Source organism: Schistocerca gregaria, chromosome 2 (assembly GCF_023897955.1).
Source record: "Schistocerca gregaria isolate iqSchGreg1 chromosome 2, iqSchGreg1.2, whole genome shotgun sequence".
In the NCBI taxonomy this organism is placed as follows: Eukaryota; Metazoa; Arthropoda; class Insecta; order Orthoptera; family Acrididae; genus Schistocerca; species Schistocerca gregaria.
Window position 1 is genome coordinate 346939678 of NC_064921.1, and position 21352 is coordinate 346961029.

Here is a 21352-nt window from a genome sequence, read left to right on the forward strand (position 1 = left end):
GCTGCTATCGCCTGGACGGGTTTATATCCACAGTAGAGCAGTATTCAGAATGTTTTGGCTGATCAACGTATGTCCTAATGTTTACAGATTTGGAGAATACTTGGAAATAACAAAGCGATGGAGTGATAATGTGCTTATTGGTGTTTCCAATGAAACTTTAGAAAAAAAAAGAGAACAGCTACTTAATGAACAGAATATGGAGAAAGAGACTGAGAGGAAGTGCAGTATCTGACTCGTTATTTATAACTTACGTGACATCGCAGCAGAATTTGAAATGGTAGATCGACAGGCCATAGTAAATTTCCTTCCTTCTTTTGAGGAAAGCTTCAGTTCAAAGTGCTGAAATGGTGTAGTATTTAATATATATTACACAATGCATTCCGAGAATTGAGACAGCAGGAATAAACTATGATTCGAAAGTTAGAAATAAACTTTTCAACAGAACTACTGTAGTCTTGCTGAACAATAAATCAATGTCTTCGGTGTTTTTTTGTTCTTTTTTTTTTTTTTTTTTTTTTTTTTTTTTTTTTTTTTTTTTTAAATGGGCATTAGGTCATGGTCCAAGGCAATAGTTCTCTGTCTACCATTGCACCATTGCATTTCACAATGCTGGAGAAATCATCAGGGGCTGCAAAGACTCAGATTACAGATTCAAACTTAAAGAAGCTTAGCAGCTCCAATTGCTTTACACTTACCCAAGCAACGGTCAGATCGTAACGTCATCAAACGCTACTCAAGATCGCAGAGCCCCGCTGGCGAGTATTATGGTGCTGTTTGCTTAATTTAGCACTCAAGCACACATAACTTCTTTAATTTCACTTCTCCCTCTTTTATGTTGTTTTCGGAGTAACTGAATTTACATAGCCTCCTTGTACGTGCTAGTATAGTAATGACCAGATCTTGATAAAACCGTAGTATCGGAGGAACGAATTTCGTGGTACGTTGGTCCCAGCGCATGGTCGATTACTGCTCAGTTATCTGAGTTACCCAGAGTAGAATTACTGTAGTGCTTTTAAGTCGGTTTAGTTCTTATGTACATTTGACCGCAGTTGAATGGGATTTTATATGTATCTGCTATGGCTACTGCCAGTCGGCCATCCCTAAGATGTTGGGTGGGGGAGCGTGACAGCAGTCATACTACTGCTCTTCAGCATAAACTTATTTAAATTAATCAATTAGTTTTGTACAGTTAAGTCTTATAAAAGAAAGGAATTAAAATCGAATAAAAGACCAATCCTTTTGGTAATATAGTTATAAGAAACACAGATGGCGACTATGTTCATGTCGTTGACCACATTGATCCTTTCAAATCTATGGAGGTCGTTTCGTAGCATTAAGGGTAGAAAAGGAGTGTGGAGGCATGAACGGGAATACAAATGGATCATTACGTCTGGGAGGGGGTCGATATTGAGCTAAGAAGTATCTGATCAGTGGGTTGAACAGGAAGAAACATGGGTAAGGTGACAGTGGTCAGATGAGTGGTGGGGTGGGCTTTGGAGCTTTAATGTGGAGAGGGGGAGCGATAGGTATAACTGGTAGATGAATAAATGTCAGCATGGAACTTTGGGTTAGGGAGAGGTGACCTGTCACGTTTCTTTTGTGTAGGATATGGAGTGTGTGGAGGTGGAAGGGGGGGGGGGGTGTTGTGACATGTTTGTACACCCAGCAGCAGTCAGGAATTGTAGAGTTAGTGGGGTTTCGAGCTTTAAGCTTACAAGATACACAGGATATGCGAAAATGTTCAAGGCATTTGAGGATAGGGCAAGCTTTAACTAACTAGTACAGGATGCCGATAGGACAGAGATGATGGATACGAAAGGCGTGGTAGAGTCCATGGTTCTCAAAGAATTATTAAGAGTGATAAAATTTAGGTATCAAGAGCTAAGCTACGTTGGCAAAGATAAGAATGCACTGGACTGGGCTTTTGTAGGTGTGGAGGACGCGGGAGGAATGTAATCTCCATGCACGGATTCTTTAACTGCTGTCTGTTTCTTGGATGGTTAGTAGATAGTGGCGCCAGAGGAATTTGCAGTCGAGGTTTGCTACAATATATTTTCTTATGTGTTAGTGAGCTGAAAGGGTGGTGAGATTATGGGTTTGGCGTAAAATTTCTGACAGCGCTGTTGCGTGGAAAGACTTCTCGACAGAGCCATGTTCCTGCAAAGTAGTGGACACGCATCACTCCAGTACAGCAACTGACGTGCAGAACCCACCACTGCGTATCAACTGTCGAGCTGTGTAGTTACAGGGCGTGGAAAGATCAGACAGGTGCGAGGCGAGACTGACCCCTTGCGGACTTGCAGGGTGGCGGGATGTTCTGCGCCTCGTAGAAGGCGGGCAGCCCGTAGTCGGTGACCTTGAGCACCCAGCGCGCGTCGATGACGCAGTTCCGCGACGTGAGGTAGCCGTGGACGCGCGCCGGCGTCGTGTGCAGGTAGCGCATGCCCTGCAACACAGCACGCACACGTCTGCGTTACCAAATGCTGATAACATTCGTTGCAGCCATTGTGCGTGACGAACTGCATCTGCCATTCAAATTGCTGGTTTATGTAAGTATAATGTACAACCAGACACCTTTTGAATTTGATACGACACCTTTTGAATTTGATACGATTATGGTACCTCTAACTAGTTTTCGAACCACTACAGGCGCAACATTAGGTAGGGTGTTACAACAAGATAAGATAAGAGAGATTAGGGCTCGTACAGAGGCATATGGGCACTCATTTTTCCCTCGTTCTGTTTGGGAGTGGAACAGGGAGAGAAGATGCTAGTTGTGGTACGAGGCACCCTCCGCCACGCACCGTATGTTGGATTGCGGAGTATGTATGTAGATGTAGATTTAGAAGATTGCGGTATGAATCATGGGCAGCTAGACGTGGTACTGGCGGAAATATTGAAACTGCGCTAACATAACGACCATTCAGTTTCGTAAACTTTTTGTTAACTAAATTCCCGTTGTTTCCGTCACCACTAAGACCCTAACGTCTAACTGCTCATGGTCCAGAAAATAACGTTCCTATAACACCTCAATTTGATGTTGAGTCTGCAGTTGCTCAGCATCTTATTAATAGCACAATAAATCCTATCAAATTCGAAAAGCAATTAGTTGCACATTATACGTACTTAAACCTCCAATGGCAGTAATGTAAACGACACAAAAATTAAACTAGAAATGGACACACAAAACCTCACACTTGAGTAAACACTGTATTTGCAAGGACACCTCTGTAGAGAAAAGTACTAGCGGTAACCATGAATTCTGTATTATGAGATCGAGAAAATAAAGTTACGGAATTTACGTTTTGTTCATTTGCAGCTACATATCAGCAGTCTTGATGCACACTGACATTCGTGCGCTACAGTACCGTAATACGTCGCTGTAAGAGCCGGCAGACGAATTTCACTGTGTGCCACTTGGTGTCATCTCTCAATGAGTGTGCCGATTTGAGTCTTCACGAAACCTCATTTTATTCTACGAAAATTTGTGAAATGAGGTGAGAGTGAAGTGAGGAAGGTCTGAAAAGCAATGTATATAAGTACAACCAGCAAAGAAAATACAACGGAGATAAGAGTCGCATTTTCTCCTGCTAAAATGGTTCAAATGGCTCTGAGCACTATGGGACTCAACTGCTGTGGTCATTAGTCCCCTAGAACTTAGAACTGCTTAAACCTAACTAACCTAAGGACATCACACACATCCATGCCCGAGGCAGGATTCGAACCTGCGACCGTAGCAGTCGCACGGTTCCGGACTGCGCGCCTAGAACCGCGGGACCACCGCGGCCGGCGATGTTTCTCTGGCGTTTGGATAGATATTTGCATTTACGTTTTTGCATTGTGTAGCTGGAGTCAACGTAAATAAATACTACTCACCATATCTTTCCTGCGATGCTCAGTATCAACAGAAAGCGTAGGATTGTTTCCTATTACAAACAAAATTATTTTTGAATCGGAATTTTGCTCGCTCATTCCGTATAGCGCTCGCGAATGAGTCTAGTACGACATTCGTATCATCGATACGTTTTAACAGGGAGAGTAAAACAGGAACAACGAGCAGTAATCCAGCAGCGGCTCAGTAGGACTGCACGCTTAGCGGCAGCAGGCCAGGGCAGTGCTGTTGCTGGTGGAGTACTGGCCATTCTGCCCCTGTTAATACGTCTCAATAGTACGAATACCGCAGTAGACTAATTTTGGAGCACTCCATCTAATGGGCACGTAAAGTTCCGATTAAAAACTCTCTTTGCTCATAACAAGAAACAAACCGACGCTTTCCGTCGACAATGGGCGTCAAATGTAACATGTCATGAGCACTATTTGTTTGGGCTAATTCCAGCTACGCAATACAAAAACGAAACTGTAAATATCTGCTGTAACACCAGAAATAACGCATCTGACAATTCTTAGGAGAGACACCCTCTATAAAAGAACGGAAAATATCGGATGCTGTCAAGTCATAGCAACGCATAAAAGCAAACCAATATGTACACATTCATTATCACATTTAATGTAGAATTAAAACAAAATCCACTGAAGATGATAGACAGATGTCGAAACAAGACTGGACACAAACTACCAAAATGAAGTACGTTGTGTTTTGCGGTAGCCGGAGTTTCAGTAACCCAGAACTGCAGTACAGGTAAGAATGATAAATTACCGAGAGAACAGTAAGTTCAATGTGGCAGACGAATTGCTGAGTCAATAAGCAGGGCAACCGTTTGTATCGTAAAGAAATTTCTAAGAAAAAAGCTCAGCGTACTGTGTGACAAATCCGATTTATGTCGAGAAGTAAAAGGATAGTATAAATACTGCTACGTAGGACATCCGCAGCTTAGAGGCATGGTAATTAACTTAGAGAGATCCGCTTCAGTTGTACTGATGTTTGCCGGCCTGTGTGGCAGAGCGGCTCTAGTTCGAATCCTCCCTCGGGCATGGATCTGTGTGGTGTCCTTAGGTTAGTTAGGTTTAAGTAGTTCTAAGTTCTAGGGGACTGATGACCTCAGATGTTAAGTCCTATAGTGCTCAGAGCCATTTGAACCATTTTTGTACTGATATTTATTTCTTTCTGTATTAATTAGGAAAGTTCAAACATAAAATAATGACTCACTTGTTGTCCACTACCGAAAAGTTGGGAAAACTCATTATCTGGCCTGTCTTCCGTAGCGAAAATTGAAACATACTTAATAATATGAAACTAACAAATGATATGGTATCCGTTTAGCGAAGAGACCTACAGTTGCAATAGATGTAAAGGGCCTGAGACGTTTCCTGTAGTCGCGAAGATGCCAGACTAGTTCAGAAGAGGTGCTGTTTATATTACGCATTCGCAGCATTAGTATTGTGCACCGATCGTCCTCCAGGAGGATTACCGATGGACGTGCGTTGCTTATTGTCTCGCATCTGAAGCAATGCAGTCTCATCTGCAAGTAGCTTCACGCGTGATAATCAAAGTATATGTTCAAAAGAAGCAAGCGAAGGGAAAGTGCTACACCCAAAAAATTAATGCCAAATTTGAGTAGTGGGTTATCAATGGCGACAAATACTAGCGATGCGTGCATGCGCATTGAGGGATACTGGAAAAGCGGCATGTGCCTCGTCGGGTAGACCGATTATAATCTTGGCGATATATCACTGCAAGCAGCAACGACCTTAAAATATCTAGAAGTAAACCGTATTCATCAAATTTTTTCACCGTGATCGTTACGTCGCGTGTTTCTTGGAATAGGTGATACATTTTCAGGATGATCCTTCCACTCTACAGATTAGTGCGTGTAGTTTTAAAATCTCCAGAGAGGTCAAATCTGTTCTGCCGAGGCGAGATCGTATGACCGGCTGCACCATTTACGCGCGACATCTTTTCTGTCAAGAGCCCTAATCTCGCAATGTGTGAAGTTGCTTAGTCGTAGTGGCAGAAATGAAGCTGTCGAAGTTAAGTTGTAATACGTATTTCGATCGTCGATGGTTTCCACTTTCATCGCTCTATCCGCCCCCCCCCCCCCCCCCATTCTCATCACCCATCTCTATATTCGCTTAGAGATATGCATGATCTACGGACAGTACGACAGTGTTCGGAGTCACCTTCGAGTCTGGCAAACACTGAAGAAAGGCAAACCTACATTTGGAGAACCCTTTTGGCAACTTCAAGTCGAATACACTCTGAAAATATTAAGGAAGCAGGGATTAAATACAGGAAGGAAAAGGTTATCTACAACTTGAGAAAGACTACAGCTACAAGAGTCGAGGACATGAAAGAGTAGTGATACTTGAGAAGATAATGAAACAGTGTTGTAACATATCCCCAATGAAATTCAATGTGTTTATTGAACAAACAGTAAAGGACACCAAGGAGAAATTTAAAAAGTCAAGAAGAATTAAAAAATCTGAGGTTTGCCGATGATGATGTAATTATGTCAAGGGCAGCAAATGACTTGGAAGATCAGTTGAACGTATTGTACTCGTATAATGTCATGAAAAAAGGCTATAAAATGAACATCGATGAAAGTAAAACAAGAGTAATAGAACACAGCAGAATTATGTCAGCTGATGGTGAGGTAATTGTATCAGGAAATGAAAAATGGAAAGTAGTAGATGAATTTAGGTACCTGGGTAGTAAAATAACTGACGATACCCGATGTAGAGAGGATATAAAAATGTAGACTAGCAATATCTGAAAAAAACAGCTTTTTAACATCGGATATAAATTTAAGAGTTAGCAAGTCTTTTTCTGTGCGTATTTCTATGGAGTGCTTACTTGTAAGGAAGTGTAATGTGGACGATCTGGAATTCAGGCAAGACGAGGCTTTTGAAAGTGGTACTACAGTAGAATGTTGAAGTTTAGTTGGGTAGATCTGGTATCTTACGAGTAGATACTGAATTAAATTTGGAAACAGTAGAAATTTGCGCTACTATTGATTAAACGAGCGATCGGTTGATAGAACACTTTCTCATAACCGTCAGTTTGGTACTGGAAGGAAATGCAGATAGTAAAAACTACAGAGGGAGACGAAGGCCTTACGAGAGTAACCAGGATCCAATCAATGTAGGTTGAAGTAACTATGCAGTCACGAAGGAGCCTGCACAGGACGCACTAGCGAGACCACCCAACATTTCTCGATTCGTACTGTATTGAGAGTTACCATAGTATAGGGACACTCGTGGTGATACACAACGTTCTTCCTGCATTGTCTCCTATTGGTGTTTGTTCACCATTTCAGTGGTGGTTTCCTGTCGACTATACACAAACACTGAGGAGGAAATACGGACAGAAACTGCTGAGGATTTTATTGATGCGTGACCGAGATCGAACTTTTCTGTTAACTTTATCACTGGTGGTGGCACCGCGCGGTACTAATTTGCAATGCACATTTCCACTGATATCTAAAGACGAATAACGTCGATGTTTCGATTCTACCCTATAGTTTACTTCACTCACAGTTTCCAGCAGCTATACAAATGTTGCCAAAGATATATTTTGATCACGGAAGATTACATCCTAGGTGAATAAGGGCATTTTGTCCATATTTCACATTTACACAATACCATTCACGGAAGTTTCGGAATCGTCTTCTACAAGGCGCGTCTCGAGATTAGAATATGAGTGATATCGTGTCTGGTTTGCAGTTGCGCTTGCAGCCCACGTTCATCACACTGCCGTCGTGGTCCCTTCGCTATCGTGTGAAAATGGCTGAGACTGTTGCCAAGCCGTTTGTGAACTGCGTTCAGTGATCCGATTTCTCGGTGCTTACGTCCACAACGACGCCGGCGATGAAAGATAGGATTTTTCTGTGAGTGTGCAGCCTAAACAGCATTTCATGCAGTGTCGTTATTCAAACAGAGCCAATCTGAAAAAAAAGTGTGAATGAGATTAAGATGAAAAATAATAACGGTGTACTGGGTAAAACAAAAAAAAGCATATCCTTGGTGGGTTTCACAGACTGGAACACAACATTTGAGGTGTAAGAAGCGTCGTCCCTATTGAGATGAGAGGTCTGTGGGCAGGCGTGCAGCGTGAGTCATGCGCAAGACAGGTGGCATCAGATGGGTCGAGAGCGTGTAGTTTCTATGCGACATGATAGAGGTCAGCAACTGACGGACACTGTTTGAGCTGCAGCCAAATACTGTCACTTTCATTTCCAGTTTTGTTTGTTTAGTTTTCTAATTGTTTATTAATTACTACTCTTAAGGTGTTTAGTTAGAGACTGAATGAAGGTGTGAATGTGAAATACTATTTTATGCAAAGTTTTTATAGTATACAGTGAAGTAATTGGTTACGTGAGGGATGTTCGAGAATGACGCGTGTGTTAGTCGTTTGTGCCGGGGAATTTGGTATTAAGTATTTTGTCAGTTTATCATACTACGAAAATTAAATTATGATTTCGGTAAAATAGTTTTATTAAAAGGGAATTAATTTTATATTTGTGGGTTATGAAAGCTTATTTATTGGAATTTACTGTTCTAATTCAGTGACGAATTTTGATTGGTTCTGTATATATGCGCGAGATTGAGCGGGTTGGGTGCTGCTTTTCGATTGGCTGCGATGTTACTCTGCCAATCAGAAATTTCCATATTCGCGCGACTTCTGGGGACTGGAAGGTTTTGTGTGTAGAGAGATGATTTGAGTCGGGGCTCGGATCGCATAGTGATCAATCCTATTGATATGAACTTCATTGAAAATTATTAATATGGTCAGACTTCGGTACTAAAATGTTTGCGAAGAGAATGCACAGGATGAAATTCAGTACTTTTGGTGACGTTTAAAATATCTAAATACCGTGTGGCGTGTTGCTCACTGGCGAACCTGAACAATTTGTTCCGTGATACTGATACTAGCAACATTTGATTGAGCAATTCTAAAAGAAACAATCCGTTTCTTAACTTTCTGTGAAGGGTAGTTCATAATTAAAATAAACTGGCTACGATTATAAATGAGGCGTGCGTATGAACTTTTCAGACTACGTGCAGTTTAGAGTAAGGCTTCGTAGTGGGTTGTGTATGCAATCTTACCGCAACAGAGTGAAATTTTACGCACGCAAATACTTTCATTTAACTGTTCCTTCCACCGACAAAACAAACTTAGTGCGACTTGTTGCTACGAAGTGTACTGCTGTTTTTCTGTAGCTTTCTCCGGCTCAGAACTGCATCTCAGTGAGTTGAAGGAGGCGTGCTTCTGAGAAGTGATTGACCACAAGGTGAGTGGATCTTTGCAATGCGCTCCACCGCCGCATGTAGTGGCCTCAAAATATATTTTCCAGTATGTGTTATAGAATTTAAAGCAACAGGAAGCTTTTCGGATTTATGCACACGTATTTTTATAATGACGGATTAAGTAGAACTCTTGATATTATTTGACGTTTTTCAACAAGAAGAAGTTAGTAGCTTGGCCTAAGGCTGCACCTTGAAATTCCGGTTAGCTCCGCGTAGCTGAGTTTGGTGACGTGGCTCGTGCGAAGTACGAGTAAGTGCCTCTCAGCTGAGGCACAAGGGGTCATACCAAACTCGGTATAATTTTCACGATTTGGTGCTTAAAACGAAGGGGATTCAGCAGACAACTAAAGCTTCGCTCTCGGAGCCCTGTCTCTGTGTCTCTCTATTACGCTTTGACGAGTCATTAATCGAGATTTAATATTAATGTTTTCTTAGTACTAAAGTTACTTTTTTGTATTCGGTTTTGGCAGTTCTATCAACTGTAGTAAAAGCATGCTAGTAAGTAAATGTCTCGCTAGAGCGCATTACAACACAGTAACATAAATGTCAGTCATTATCTAGTGATAGTTTCACGAACGATTTGATTCCATAAGGGCGTGAAAGATGTTTTTATTTTCATTGTCTTGCAACTTCTTTCACTAATAAGACGATTGCTTGATAAAATGCGTTATTTGCAAGTTTCTTTTTAGTTCTTGATATGTATTTTGACGGTTTTCGCGACGTTTGTGGGGTGTGCGTGTTACAGAACTGCCAAAAATTATATTTCGAGAAATAACTTAAACTGACAGAAATAAAAATCGATAGGTCTCTCGGACAGTCGAGAATCTGACCACATCGGTAACAGATTTACGGCTTTCCTCAGAATGGAAACCACAACCCGTGAATGCTGAAACGAGTCACTCAGAAACTACGAAGTGAAAAGCTGACGATCGGAATTGTTTTGAAGCACGTCCATGCGCTGCCACTTGGACTGTCCAGCAAATTGTGGACACTGGAAAGAAACTTTTCTAACCGTGCGGCTCCTTGAAACTCTGGTTTTAAACATTTGTCTCAGCCATTTCTATACTTGAAGAAATGGCATGTATCACAACACTCTGGAGACGGTGAAGTATTGAGAAACATCACTTCTGAAGTGGATGAAATCAAAAGCACCTTGTTGTGCGGTATCACAAATGCGCGAAGAATAATGACATATTCGTCTTTTGTGTGCTTCTGCAGCCAATTCGCGATTCATTTTAACACTTGTTTAAAAATGTCTTGTTTGTGTTGTAGAACGGTAACCTGATGTGGTTTGTGTGCGACATTATTATTGTTATTGCTTAAAAGCTATATGAGAATAACTGCAGTCAGTGGCACTGTACGTCCTTTTCCACATTTCTGGGTACTGACATTTAGTTTAATCTGTAGATTCAGGTAGTTTTGCTACTAATAACAATACTACGTGCATCTTGGTCATTTCTTTCACATTAACGATTTTTACATGGTTGTAAATTGTTTTATATTACAAGAAATGTGTATGCCTATATGTCAACATAGGCCGAAGGTTGTGGAATCCGCCAGCCACGTAAATTAGTCAAAATTTTCCTGATAACTGCAGACTCGGTAAAATCTCGCGATGACTATGTGAAAGAACTCCTGATAGAAACGCTTATATTCGCTGCTGCTAGTAAGGTGTTTTAAGCCCAGTTAATTAGTGAAGGGGATAACGATGAGTGGGAAAATGATGCTGTGTCATTTTTGTGATGCTGAAAACGATGAGAGTGAAGGAAAACGTAAAACTTGGATTCCCGCTTCTTTGGAATCGCATCAACGCAGTCGCTGAGCACACGGTCCTATCGGGAGAGCGGATCACCACAAACAAATCATATTGACCTCGCCTCGATGAGACATTAACGAGATGTCCGAGATTTAAGGTACGTCATTTTGTGCTGTGTGATACTTAGGAACGTCTGCCGCTACCCCTACCACCCTCGCTGCCCAAACACAGATGGTGAAAAATTCTTCCGCTGTCATGGCACATACGCTACGAGGATCTGATAAAAAGTAGTGGACATTAACGTGGGGTGTATACACCCTCTCCGACTTTATGACTAACTCTGCTAGGGACACTTCCAATGAGGTGTCTGAGTATCTATGGAGAAATAGCATCCCATTCTCCGCCTAGAGTCATAACTGGAAAAGATAGTGATGTTGGATGATGAGGTTTGGAGCGAAGACGACGTTCTTAACGCATCCCAGAGGTGTCCCATTGGGTATCATAATAACAGCTGTGATGGTTTTCTTAACGTTCGTTCCATACATGTATAACCTAGTGTTTGACATATGATTCTTGATATCGAATCCTGTTGACGAAAAATGGTACAACTCAAACTGGCAAGAACAGTATATACTGCAAGGTCGATAGCGGTGGTTTTTTTAGCTACTACGACATTAAAGTTACCAAAATTATCTTCAATAAAATTATCTGAAAGGAAAATAAAACCAGTTGAAAAACATGTGTAGCCACCTGTTTGCTGATAAAAGTGTAGCGCAAAGAAAAATTCGGCATATGGCCGTCAAACAATTGGCAACGGAAGTTTTTCATATTGGATTCTTTTTACTTAACGAGGTGTGTTTCAATGTATCGTAAATCACTTTGGGGGAATGTCGGGATGGTGCCTTGAACATGCCCGTTACCGATTATCCGCTTCTTCCTGGAGCATTCAGGAAATGCCGAGCGCATGTGAAGACTCCGCTGTTGATGAAACGTTCAGCTCCAACCATCCTTCTTTCTTCTCTTTCTATACTTTCTTTTAAGTAAAACGAAAGGTCGTCTCTTTTGCTTGGTAGTAATTTCCATGGTGTTTAGCGCTACCGTTGATAGTATGTAATTTAGGAATATTCTCGTAACATTTGTCCTTTGGTTGGGAGGTTTAATTGAACAGAGTAACGTTTTCATATGTCATCCGAAATTAAACGCGCGACTGCCTGGCTGCGACATTTATGAGCGTAACACGATTGTGAAAGACGTATCTGCAATTAACATGTTGACGCCGGATGATAGATTTCCCGTCCCAGCCAATATCCTCAAGTGTCGCGTCCCCTCCCAATCAAAGAGATGGTGCACGGCAACAGGCAAGGGGGTCTTCAATCGGAGCGAAATAGGTGGAAGGTTCTTCAAATGCCATCTGATTTTCGATTTACGAGGTAATATCGTTTTACCGTAATGAAACAACAAAAGTCAAATTCAGATTTCTCAACAGATGAATGCTAATTGTGAAGGAATTACGACGACGTTATTCATCCTCAGTCACTTTATGTCCAGCATCGCTCGAGTCCTAAATCACGTTTGCAGCCTGAGCAATAAAGACTACTTTTGAGCCAGCTGCTGTAACTACATGTTCTACTGTAGCTCTTCGGGCATTCCTCAGACGCACAAATGCCGTCCTCCCGTTACGCTATCATGGCGCTTTTACCTGTGTATTCCAATAAGAAGCACGGCCATATCCAATATCTATAGACTTCTACGCTACACCTGTGATGCGAGCTAACACGCAAAAATAGCGTTATAGAGAAATTTTCAAATCAAAAGAATGTAACACAACATTTAAGGTTTATTGTTAATTTACAATTTAATGAACAGATAATATTAAAAAAATGAGAATAATTGAAATGACTAAGATATTAAATGCAATTTATCACTATCGCTGTGAACAACATTACTTAAAAAAAAAGGAAGTTTAAGATTCAGTGGTGGTAGTGGTGGTTAGTGTTTAACGTCCCGTCGACAACGAGGTCATTAGAGACGGAGCGCAAGCTCGGGTTAGGGAAGGATTGGGAAGGAAATCGGCTGTGCCCTTTCAAAGGAACCATCCCGGCATTTGCCTGAAACGATTTAGGGAAATCACGGAAAACCTAAGTCAGGATGGCTGGAGACGGGATTGAACCGTCGTCCTCCCGAATGCGAGTCCAGTGTGCTAACCACTGATCCACCTCGGTCGGTTTTAAGATTCACGTCCATGCAAAAAAACTGACATGTGCGAATAGGACCCGGGCAGTGAGGTTTATGTACAAATTTAACTATGTGTATCCATTCTGGGAATCGAGCATCTCGGCTATTTTTGCCTATTATCGACATTGATACTGGCAAGATATCGATCCCAGGAATTCCAAGGCTTTAGAGAATGTTCCAATTTCAATAATGTAAATGTGACAAAGTCATGATGGTGGTAGGCAACCATTATTATAAGAATCAGCAGTTCTCCATTCACGCTGGCTGGGTCGCAATGGCAAAAGCCAAACATCAGGCAGGCAATGACTGTTTCTCATATGACGCGTTGTGTATGAAACAAACGTTCGCAGACTACTCTTCAAATGTCTATTACACATACTATTATAACGCCATATCCATTTGCAGTAATCGCTCCTGGATGTCTGATGAATAAGTTCAGCAAAGCGTTATAGTTGCAATAAAGTCATTCCTTGCCTGATGTTTGACTTTTACTATTGCGTCCCCAGCAGCACTGACTGCAGATATTGTTTCATTTAGACGTCGGACAATAAATGACGAAAGAAATAGATCAACAATTTTCGGATTTTTTCCGTTACTTGTACTGTGAAACCTTACTTCCTGCCAAATTTCATCGTTGTAGATCAACGGGAAGTACCGTAGAGGTTTAGATGAGTGAGTTTGCCAGTATCAAATTTGTGACATAAATGGCCGTCCCTTTTGCAGCACTGACTTAGAAGCTAAAGGGACTATCGACCTTAGTAAGTGACACAAATTTTATTTAATTTTATTTAAAAAATAATTTTATTTAATTTTATTAAAAAAAGCGGATAAAGTGTCATTAGAAGCCTTCCTAAAAGACAATCTCCATTCCTTCCGAACTGACTATGCAAATGTAGACGAGATGTGGCTCTAATTCAAAGAAATAGTAGCAACAGCAATTGAGAGATTCATACCTCATAAATTGGCAAGAGATGGAACGGATCCCCCGTGGTACACATAAAAGGTCCGAATGCTGTTGCAGAGGCAACGGAAAAAGCATGCGAAGTTCAGAAGAACGCGAAATCCCGAAGATTGGCTAAAATTTACAAAGAAATGGTTCAAATGGCTCTGAGCACTATGGGACTCAACTGCTGTGGTTATCAGTCCCCTAGAACTTAGAACTACTTAAACCTAACTAACCTAAGGACATCACACACATCCATGCCCGAGGCAGGATTCGAACCTGCGACCGTAGCAGTCGCACGGTTCCGGACTGCGCGCCTAGAACCGCGAGACCACCGCGGCCGGCTAAAATTTACAGACGCGCGAAATTTGGCACGTACTTCGATGCGAGATGCCTTTAATAGGTTCCACAACGAAACATTGTCTCGAAATTTGGTAGAAAATCCGAAGAAATTCTGGTCGTATGTAAAGAACACAAGCGGCAAGACGCAGTCAATACCTTCGCTGCGTAGTGCCGATGGTACTGTTATCGACGACTGTGCCGCTAAAGCGGAGTTATTGAACGCAGTTTTCCGAAATTGCTTCACCAGGGAAGACGAATGGAATATTCCAGAATTTGAAACACGAACATCTGCTAGCATGAGTCTCTTAGAAGTAGATACCTTAGGGGTTGCGAAGCAATTCAAATCGCTTGATACAGGCAAGTCTTCAGGTCCAGATTGTATACCGATTAGGTTCCTTCCAGATTACGCTGATACAATAGCTCCCTACTTAGCACTCATATACAACCGCTCGCTCACCGATAGATGTGTACCTACAGATTGGAAAATTGCGCAGGTCGCACCAGTGTTTAAGAAGGGTAGTAGGAGTAATCCATCTAACTACAGACCTATGTCATTGACGTCGGTTTGCAGTAGGGTTTTGGAGCATATACTGTACTCAAACATTATGAATCACCTCGAAGGGAACGATCTATTGACACGTAATCAGCATGGCTTCAGAAAACATCGCTCTTGTGCAACGCAGCTAGCTCTTTATCCGCACGAAGTAATGGCCGCTATCGACAGGGGATCTCAAGTTGATTCCGTATTTCTAGATTTCCGGAAAGCTTTTGACACCGTTCCTCACAAGCGACTTCTAATCAAGCTGCCCACCTATGGGGTATCGTCTCAGTTGTGCGACTGGATTCGTGATTTCCTGTCGGGAAGTTCGTAGTAATAGACGGCAAATCATCGAGCAAAACTGAAGTGATATCAGGTGTTCCCCAGGGAAGCGTCCTGGGACCTCTGCTGTTCCTGTTCTATATAAATGACCTGGGTGACAATCTGAGCAGTTCTCTTAGGTTGTTCGCAGATGATGCTGTAATTTACCATCTAGTAAGGTCATCCGAAGACCAGTAGCAGTTGCAAAGCGATTTAGAAAAGATTACTGTATGGTGTGGCAGGTGGCAGTTGACGCTACATAACGAAAAGTGTGAGGTGATCCACATGAGTTCCAACAGAAATCCGTTGGAATTCGATTACTCGATAAATAGTACAATTCTCAAGGCTGTCAATTCAACTAAGTACCTGGGTGTTAAAATTACGAACAACTTCAGTTGGAAGGACCATATAGATAATATTGTGGGGAAGGCGAGCCAAAGGTTGCGTTTCATTGGCAGGACACTTAGAAGATGCAACAAGTCCACTAAAGAGACAGCTTACACTACACTCGTTCGTCCTCTGTTAGAATATTGCTGCGCGGTGCGGGATTGACGGAGGACATCGAAAGGGTGCAAAAAAGGGCAGCTCGTTTTGTATTATCACGTAATAGTGGAGAGAGTGTGGCAGATATGATACGCGAGTTGGGATGGAAGTCATTACAGCAAAGACGTTTTTCGTCGCGGCGAGACCTTTTTACGAAATTTCAGTCACCAGCTTTCTCTTCCGAATGCGAATACATTTTGTTGAGCCCAACCTACATAGGTAGGAATGATCATCAAAATAAAATAAGAGAAATCAGAGCTCGAACAGAAAGGTTTAGGTGTTCGTTTTTCCCGCGCGCTGTTCGGGAGTGGAATAGTAGAGAGACAGTATGATTGTGGTTCGATGAACCCTCTGCCAAGCACTTAAATGTGAATTGCAGAGTAGTCATGTAGATGTAGATGTTGATGTACACCCGTACCTGAAAAACAAGGGGTTTTAACAGGCGGACGGTCGGACGGACAGATTCATAATCTGATAACAAACGACAAATTTTTTAAATGTATCTACAAATTTACAGTTTTCGACTTTTTGCCTTTTGGTTGTACCATGAAACCTTGCTTCATGCCAAATTTCATGATTGTTGGCCGAGAGTAAGTACCCTGTAAATTTTCATTAGTGAGTTTGGGAGTTTTAAAACATGTGACATAAATGTTCACGTCTTCAGATTGTATTGCCTGGGAAGTTCCAGTTATTTTTTACATCAACAGGAGTCCATAGACCTGAGAATACCGAGTCTTGTCGCCATTAAGTTAGTAGACTGTTCTGTCTGGCGCCACTGGCTCAAGGGTAGTATCGACTATCCCTCTTGCGGCCCCGTTGCCAATATCTATGAGGAAGAGTTGGTATCTGTGGGTTGTGTCCTCAGAAGCTCTTTGCTTGTCGCTATATATATAGCAGTTCGCTGGCCGAGGAGAGGAAGCACCAAGTTTGGGGATTGGCAGTAGTGTCTCGACAAGAGGCGGTCACGAGGTCCGACCGGCCGAAGCCACGAGGTACGCAAGGAGGGCCTGCGCAGAGGTAAGGATACAGGAGTCCTTCACCGGTGGCTGCTCCCTTGTACCTGACTGTCACCGGCACCACTCAGTAACCGACGCGATGTACCGTGGAGCCAAGGAGCTGCTTGTTCTGGTATTATATTGCTCTTCCTTTGTAGTCTATACCCTATCATTAATGTTTTAATGAATAAGCTCCGGGTCGGAAATACAGTCGGAACAGTAGTAGCAAGGCACAGGTTGCCGTTAAATAAGATTTAGATGTTAACAGGTTGAGTTCCTTGATTGTAATTTTATTTGAGATAATTGGAACTACCTGTTGTACTAAGCTGTGCGTTCCTGTCTTTGAAAGACCGGGTCATTATTGATGTAATTTTAACTGGATCTGGTGGCCAGCCGCTGTGTCCGAGCGGTTCTAGGCGCTTCAGTCCGGAACCGCGCTGCTGCTACGGTCGCAGGTACGAGTCCTGCCTCGGACATGGATGTGTGTGATGTCCTTAGGTTAGTTAGTTTTAAGTAGTTCTAAGTCTAGGGGGCTGATGACCTCAGATGTTAAGTCCCATAGTGCTTAGAGCCATTAACAAGAAGTTCTCTTGTTATAAGTGCTCATACGTAATGTTTTAAAACCTTCCTTCAGAGCGGCCTTCATAACTGAGAGGCAATTTAACTTTTGTCATGTTAACAGCCAACTGTCACCAGAGCTTCAGTAAGAATAAGATAGTGGAAAGGGACGCGTTGGGATCCAGTCGCACTTTGGTTGCTGATTGAAATGAAAAGGTTCCTCGGTTTGTGGCAAGCCTTATCATTGTCATAATTGTTTCCTAATTTGTTTAACCTTTAAGCATGGTTGTGCATCTTAACCTCGAACCTTTCGACATACAGTTAAAAAAAATTACGTCATTTGTTTGAGTAATTGAAACACTCTTGTCATCAATATTATTTATATGTTTTCATGTGTTGCACAAGGGCGTTTAATAAAAGAAACTGTGTCCAGCGCGGTAGTAAACACCGCCGTTTCACCCGATAACGGGCGGGCTGCAGGTCCGGGCCGTTGTAATTATTGTGACGTTGTTCTTGTTTTGATTTCTCTTCTAAAAGCTTATTCATTTCACAAATTTGTTAATTTGTAAACAAAACAAATTTGTGATCATATATGGTTAAATAAACAGGTTGTGTGAAAAGAAAGTTACATTGGTGGGTCCTCCCACGTTTTCCTTAATACCAGTAAATACCACGTCTCAAATACCACATTTGAACTTTCATACGTCCACCCGTCCCTGAGAAAAGGGGTTTTTAACAGCTGGACTGACAGACAGACAAACAGACAACAAAGCGATACTCTAAGGGTTCGGTTGTTACCGACTGTGGCACGGAACCGTAAAAACAGGTAAACATGTATGTCAGAGAAATGCAAGATAATTATAAAAATGCTACAGTAAAGCTAACTTTTCTTATATAAAATCAAAAGCAATGATTTGTCGCAGTAGTTCTTTACGGAATATTCCTTGAAATTTCGCGATTGCAGCCGGATCACCTCGACTACCTACCACAAAATTTTGGTTGAGAACCATTAAGCCATCTTCAGGTCAGTGTTTCGCATCACGTCTCTTTACGGAATAAAGTTACATGAAAATGGCTTTCCCCAGTTGCAGGAGCTGGAAAATACGCGTCTGGCGGCAGGAACTACAAAAGATTTTAGGGTCCCTGGTGTTCATGATATGAGGAATGGAAAAAAATCGGATTTCGGACAAATCAAATGCGTCTCAAACTTCCAAAATCTGGTTAAACGTTGTTTTCGAAGTCTTAGCGATTTTGCCATCTGAAGTTCCACGCATTAAACTGGGCACCACAGGGGATTTGAAGCGAGGGAATGCGGGGTCTGGGATGTGGATGGTGACTTACAACGGAAACGCCTCAGACACGGCCAACCGAAAAGTTTGCGTTTGCGGGCGTCATACCTGATGATGAAAAATGCTCTATTTACAATTATCTATCGATCCCTTCAATTTTGGGTCGATTGCTTGTCATAACCTTTAGGGGTGATTTTCTCAAAAACGCGGGGGTATTGACCCAAAATATCTAAGATTCCTTCGTTTTAGGTTGTACACAAGCGACCTGCCAAATTTGAGCCGAATCGGTTGGCCATGTCTGAGGCCCTCCCCTTGTTAGTTCATATCAGCTGTCCACTGAAAATCTCAGCCTAAAAAAAAAAAAAACTCCTACAAAATAATTAAGTCTACTTCTCTTTACCACCAAGGGTTAAAATTGAACAAGGAAGATAAATTTTATTATGATGAATTTTTAGGTCGAATTAAAAACTGTGCTTTCTATCGACATTAGTTGTCAGTAAAGCATTATTCACTGAAAGCAGCTTACGGTTGCGATATGAGTTTCTTTTTTCAAATGCATTAGATCTGTGGCACACGTTTTCATCATCTTCTGATTGTAATTTATTTCAACGAATGCAGGAGTTTCTGTAAGTACGGTAGATTTTCGTTTGTTTGATCCTCATTAAGGTGGATCTACGCTTCATCTGGGACTGTCCTTTTTAGCACAGTAGCTGTACAATATTTCTGACATTCTGAAAATATTAGTAGCAACAATCGACGATGACAACCATTAAATTTAAATTCAGCCAACCGCCTAAAAAAAAGAACCTGTCATGGTGTCAGTTATGATTGCGTTTTATAGCATTGTTTAGCCGGTTTGTTGCGACTGTAGAGGAAGAACGTGGGTGGTAGTGTCATGCACAAAACGATAGTTGCTTTGTTACCAAATCAGCTTCTTTATAGTTAACTCTGGTTCGTTTTGTTGTATTTTACGGACTGTAAGATGCGCCTTAATCTTTAACCAATTTTTTTAAAACTACTTTGTTATCATTTTTATTATTATAATGGAAAGCCAGACTAAAATATTCTTAGTTTATAAAACAGAAATGACCTTTAAAATCCTTGAAAATCTTCATCTGAACTTTCATCTTCTTCTTCTTCGTCGTGGTCGTTGCCTCGTCGTATATAAGATGGTCTTCACTGCCATGAAGAGCGTTACTTATGCCGCACTTCTTGAAATGTTCTGTCACGCTAGACCACGATTGTTTTATCCAATGACACACTTGTTTGATTGTACGTCGTTTTAAAGCTTCCTTCGGCGTGAATTCATGTTGTGTTTCATCCGTTAACCATTTGTTCTATTCCCTTTTCTCATACCCTTTTAAATGGTTTATACATCGAGACATCAGGATGTTGAAATTGTGAAGTAAGTCTTCCCGGAATTATAGCAAGCTCTGTATTTCCCTGTCTCAATTTCTCTTTCACAGAATTTTTCTAATAGTTGCTAAACTGATCTAGCTCAAGAAGAGAACTCTTCTTCAATAAAGCACCTTTCCTTCTTTCCCCGTAACTTCATATAAGCTTCGTCCATCCAACCCGTGTCATGTACGTGAACAACAACAGGCGGTATTTCAAAGGATTTTGACATTGTTTTTCACTTGGAAATGATCTCTGGATAAAGTTTAGTACCGTCAGCAGAACTTGAAAGGACAACAGTATAGCGCATTTTTTCATTTCCACTCGTTTTTATAGTTACAGTTTTAGCACATAGTGTGGCAACTGTTCCGTCACTCGGCACAAGTGTCAAAGGAATTTCGTCTATATTCGCTATGGCTTAATTCCACTCTGCTTTTCTTTCGACGTTGAATAATAAAATGATGGAAAGATAAGTCTCTTCATACTCTCGTGGTATTTTCTGAGATATTTTGATTTTGGTTCGCGCGCTAAGTCCATAACGTCTCATAAATCTGTAGCACCAACCAACTCCAGCCTTAAAGTCTGTTTTATTATTGCTATTAGTGTTAGTGGCTGTGGTCGAACATAAAGAATTAACAGTTTGACGGCTTCCTAACAGTTTGACGGCTTCCAATTTTTGCCACTCCAGAAGCAAGGAGCGTAGCAATCAAGTGAGTAACGAAAAGTGAGTATAGGGTTTTGGGCGCACGACAGCAAGGTCTTCAGCCAAGTGAGTATGGTGCACACATTTTAACTTGGTTGATTTTAAATGTGTGCAGATCAATCAAGTGGCGCAGTGGAGAGGAGTAATGCAGGGGAAGAGTGTTTTGTAACAAGTGTGTACACTCAACGTGGATAGTCAGCTTTCTTATCAGAGAAGACCAGACTCGGGATTGAATCGTCGTCCTCCTGAATCCGAGTACATTGTGCTAACCACGGGGCCCACTCGCTCCATTGATTGGGAACTGAAGCCGCTTATAGTGAATGAGGAAATCGGCTTGAAGCATTGATATGTGGGTTATGAGCTGCTGCATCCATGAGGATAGTAGCGTTAGTGATAGTATGTTGAGTGGTTTTAAGCCGTGTAGCATTACAACATTTTGGGAGATTCAGATTCCATTCTAGTATTCCAATTATAGCGAGGAACCCATAACTATAAGTTTCCTGTTCTTTGTTAAAACAGACCATTAGGAG

The 21352-nt window shown here is 41.6% G+C and overlaps 1 protein-coding gene across 1 annotated transcript in view; it reads right to left on the minus strand.

The window, feature by feature from the left end:
* Window positions 1–21352, minus strand: part of LOC126335775 (retinal guanylyl cyclase 2) — a gene marked incomplete at its 5' end in the record, with an annotated part of 576657 nt that overhangs the window by 193037 nt on the left and 362268 nt on the right. Inside the window, one exon of the mRNA XM_049999236.1 lies at window positions 2287–2446. Within this exon, the coding sequence (XP_049855193.1) occupies window positions 2287–2446 (160 nt within the window). The remainder of the gene's footprint in view (window positions 1–2286; window positions 2447–21352) is intronic.